This window comes from Euphorbia lathyris, chromosome 10 (genome assembly GCF_963576675.1).
Source record: "Euphorbia lathyris chromosome 10, ddEupLath1.1, whole genome shotgun sequence".
In the NCBI taxonomy this organism is placed as follows: Eukaryota; Viridiplantae; Streptophyta; class Magnoliopsida; order Malpighiales; family Euphorbiaceae; genus Euphorbia; species Euphorbia lathyris.
Window position 1 is genome coordinate 30,441,003 of NC_088919.1, and position 3,917 is coordinate 30,444,919.

The 3,917-nt window shown below is 34.6% G+C and overlaps 1 protein-coding gene across 2 annotated transcripts; it reads left to right on the forward strand.

Moving 5' to 3' along the window:
• The first annotated feature begins 237 nt into the window (after positions 1–237).
• Positions 238–3,618, forward strand: LOC136210027 (uncharacterized). 2 transcript variants are annotated; one of them, XM_066001704.1, is made up of 5 exons: positions 238–723; positions 805–963; positions 2,519–2,600; positions 2,979–3,152; positions 3,375–3,618. In XM_066001704.1, the coding sequence occupies exons 1-4, from the start codon at positions 391–393 to the stop codon at positions 3,128–3,130; spliced, it is 726 nt and encodes a 241-aa protein (XP_065857776.1). In that variant the 5' UTR covers positions 238–390; the 3' UTR covers positions 3,131–3,152; positions 3,375–3,618. The 2 variants fall into 2 exon arrangements, with proteins under 2 accessions (XP_065857776.1, XP_065857775.1); XM_066001703.1 differs by having other exon boundaries at positions 239–723; positions 3,401–3,618.
• The last annotated feature ends 299 nt before the right edge of the window (positions 3,619–3,917 follow it).

The window sequence follows — 3,917 nt, forward strand, 5'->3', positions numbered from 1 at the left end:
ACTCGTCCATCATCATGAGTATTGTGGCTTGAAACTGTTATGGACTAGGCAATCCACATTCGATTCGGGTTCTCTTGGATCTTGTCCGCATTCAAAAGGATATGAGTGGCTATCTTGTTTCAACATTCATTCGTTTAATGATGTTAGTATCATTTTTTCTAATCCTTATATGAATAGTGTTATCTATTTATGCCATAATTAATAGAGTGATATACTAGTCCTCTAAATTTCATTTCATTGTTCAAAACTAATATTCAGATTTTATAATGCACATCTTTTCTCTTAAAAAAATGATTTAGGTCCGGAATTTACAAATTCTCGTATTTGCTTCGGCTGGTCTTCGCTTCTATTCTACTTTCAGGGTGAAATCAAAAGCAAGTTACAGTGGAAATGGAACAAGAACCAGTGAGACAGGAAACCGACAACGTTTTGAATGGGGACAACGACGACGATGACCTTCCAATGCTGAGCTCACATGCCTTAGCGGCTCTAAGAGAGTTCATGGAAGAGCAGAACCAGTTAAATGTTGACGAGGGAAGTACAGGAGAAACTGGAGAGAAAGTGACCTTAATAACAGAAGATTGGAGGCTTAGTCAGTTCTGGTACGATCCTTTAACTGCAGAAACTGTAGCCATGGAGGTAATTGATTTACTTGCCAACAATTCCCATCCCTTTCCTAGGGTCGCTTGCATCGCTTGCCCTACTCTCTATGCCTATATCAAGGTAAAAGATGAAAAACTTGGTATGCTTTTTTAAATTTCCTTCAAATTCGTATTAGTTAACAACGGGGTTTGGCTTTTGCAGAAGATGGAACCTGATGTTTCTGTGCAATTGCTGGAATATGACAAAAGATTTGGGCAATATGGAAGGGACTTTATATATTATGATTATAACCAACCTGAAGAACTGCCTTCTGAATTGAAGCATGCTTTTCAAGTTGTAGTTGCTGATCCTCCTTACCTGGTTAGATGTTCCTCTTGAGAATTTCCTTTGATTTTCTTTATTTAGTATGTATATTCAAAAGAATGGAGCTTTACATAGTTTTGACCAAATAGTCTGTTGAAGCAGTGAGAAAGGAATTCGTTTGGAATGAAGGAAAATGTATTCATTTGTAAATTTCCCCTAACTAGTTTCGGATTAAGGCCAAACTTGAGGGTTTAGGGTTTCGGATTAACAATAACACATTTTCATTTCCTCATTATCTCAGTTTAAGTTCTAATCCCTCAATAAGTTTAATTGTTTAACTTCTGCAGTCGGTTAGGTAAAGATAACATATAATTCCAACATTATTGGGTAGCCATATAAAATTTATAGCTGAGCTTATTGTCAAGCAAAGAGATTCTAAATGGATAAATGATGCCGTAACTATATAGTGTGAATGTTTTTTTTGTAATGCTGCAAGTGCGAAAGCTATATTTTCAACTTCCTCTTTGCTCTTCCTAAATCTTAAGTTGATTTGTGACATGTAATGTTATACTTCTTATTGATTTCTGAAGCTAAGTGTTTAAAGAGCGCAGAAGGCATGCAATTAGAACTTGTAGACATTTCACTGGATTTGTGCCTTACTCACTATTCTTAACGTTATCAGAATTGAAAATCCTGTATTATCAGGTGAATGAACAAACAAACAAATAAACAAATTTCTATTTATTATTATTATTTTTCTGTGTTCAGTTCTTGTCATCTCTGAGTGCTGACAAACTGTTATTTTTATTGTTTGATATCTTCAATGAAAAAGATGGACTGAGTTATTGGGACTGTGAGAGCAAGCATTTAACAAGGAAAAAAAAATAGTAGTAATTTTGTAGATGCTTAAAATTTTTATTGATTGATTCTTAATAATTTTTGGTATGTTTGTCGACGAGGATGGTGTTTTATGTAGGCTAGAAAGGTTACAGATGTATTGCATAACCGAGAGATAAAGTATTAGCCTGTTTATTTCTGTAAATGTAGCTCCATGGAGGAAATTAGATTCATATATAACTTCCCTCAAATAGTTAGGGATTAAGGCAAACCTGAGTTAAGTTGAACTTAGTACCAAGCGATGAACTAGTATCATCCCTGCTTATTTCTGCAAATGTACTATAAGTTGTGGATTGGAGGAAAATAGATTCATATATAACTTCCCTCAACTAGTTTGGGATCAAGGAAAAATTGAGTTACATTGAGCTTAGTATGTACGGGAAGCATTGGATGTTCTTGTTTGGTTAGATGGCCTATTCTCAAGAGTAATCCGTAGTTTTAGTTAGGCTTTAATATCGACATATATTCAAATTAATTATTTCGGTTTTGATTCATAATTCCTCAGTCTTATTAAGCTTATGTTGTAGACATCAAGTGTTGGATACCTGTAAAGGCTATTATCAAAGATATTTCATATAGTGATACTGAGTATATCAAGTATATGATGTAATATGGTTTAAAACCCGTCTCTTCAGATGCTTACTTTTGTTGGCTTTTTGTTTCATGGCCAGTAAACTGTAAACTTTTAACTATCTCTAGCTGATGTCTTTGACAGAGTAAAGAGTGTCTCGAAAAGGTTCAACAGACGATTTCTTTTCTCAGAACACATGCACAATCCAACGTGCTTCTTCTCACAGGTAAATCTTCTCTGTAATGGTTACAACATTGTTACTTCAAAATTGTAGTTCTTGCTCATTCGAGATCTTTGGCAGCTTTTCCAAAGGATAACAAGAGTTTAGACCTCTTACTGGAAAACAAATATAGGACCAGATATCTCCCATTATCGGAGGGACGGATTCAGGCGGGTGCTCAAGCAGCCACTGGTCGCCGGAAACTCCATTAGACTTTTGTATGGAACTTAGTTCTTTAGGGTTAAGACACCCAAAAAAAAAATTAATTGAGCACCCATAGGCATTGAAGCACCCCCTAATTGTGAATACTGGATCCGCATTATCCTAAGGTGTATCTAAATCTCTTAAGATCATAGATTGTATTTGTTGTTTCATGCCTTGTAGGGGAGGTGCAGAAAGATAGGGCGGCTGAACTCTTAGGGTTGCATCCATGTGGTTTTAAGCCTCAGCACAGTAGCAAGCTTGGAAATGAGTTTAGGCTGTTTACAGATTATGACCCTGGGACAAGACTGGGTGGATGGGAGCTGGAGAAATAAATGTGCTTTTATCATGGATTTGGTAAGTTGATTCTTTGGAAAAAAAGTGTACGTTTTTCGTTTAAGAATATCATTGTAGCACTGCATGTTGGCTAATAATTAAGGGTTTACGGAAACAAACCGACTGATATGACACGATTATCATATCTCTTACATATGAAGCATATATATAATATAACATGATTTTGAGATGATAACCCGAAGTTGCTATAATCCTCTGAGTCTGAACATTTTAAACATGCAGAGAGTCTGAACATTTTAAACATGCAGAGCACCTGAAACTGAAACGTCTCAGATCGTCTAGTAGATCATCTCAAGGGACAACAACTGAGCTTATTGTCATGAAAGGGTAAATGTTGTGAACTGTAGTTTGAATGCTTTATTATAAATGACATCTGAAGCAAAATGTTTGAGAGCAAAGAACTTCCATTATAATATTTATTTTGGATAAATTTATACATTTCAGGCGAGTGCCTTTTATTTTGGAATTTTTTTTTTTTAAATTTATCTTCATCGTATAAAACGACTCACTCAATGGATTCTGTCACCAATTTTCGGTATATGTACTTATAAAATATTAGAAGAAACTAGATTTTCTATCATGAAGGTAAAATTAAGCTTTTTTTTGTTTCATGAGGCAAAATTGAGTTATTTTGACTTTTATTCTTTATTGTTATAAAATTACCCATTACAATATGATTAATATATATGAAATGTATACGGAGATTATATATAGTATTAATATAATGAAGACTTGGATGGGGAGAAAATAATAAGAGCATCAAAT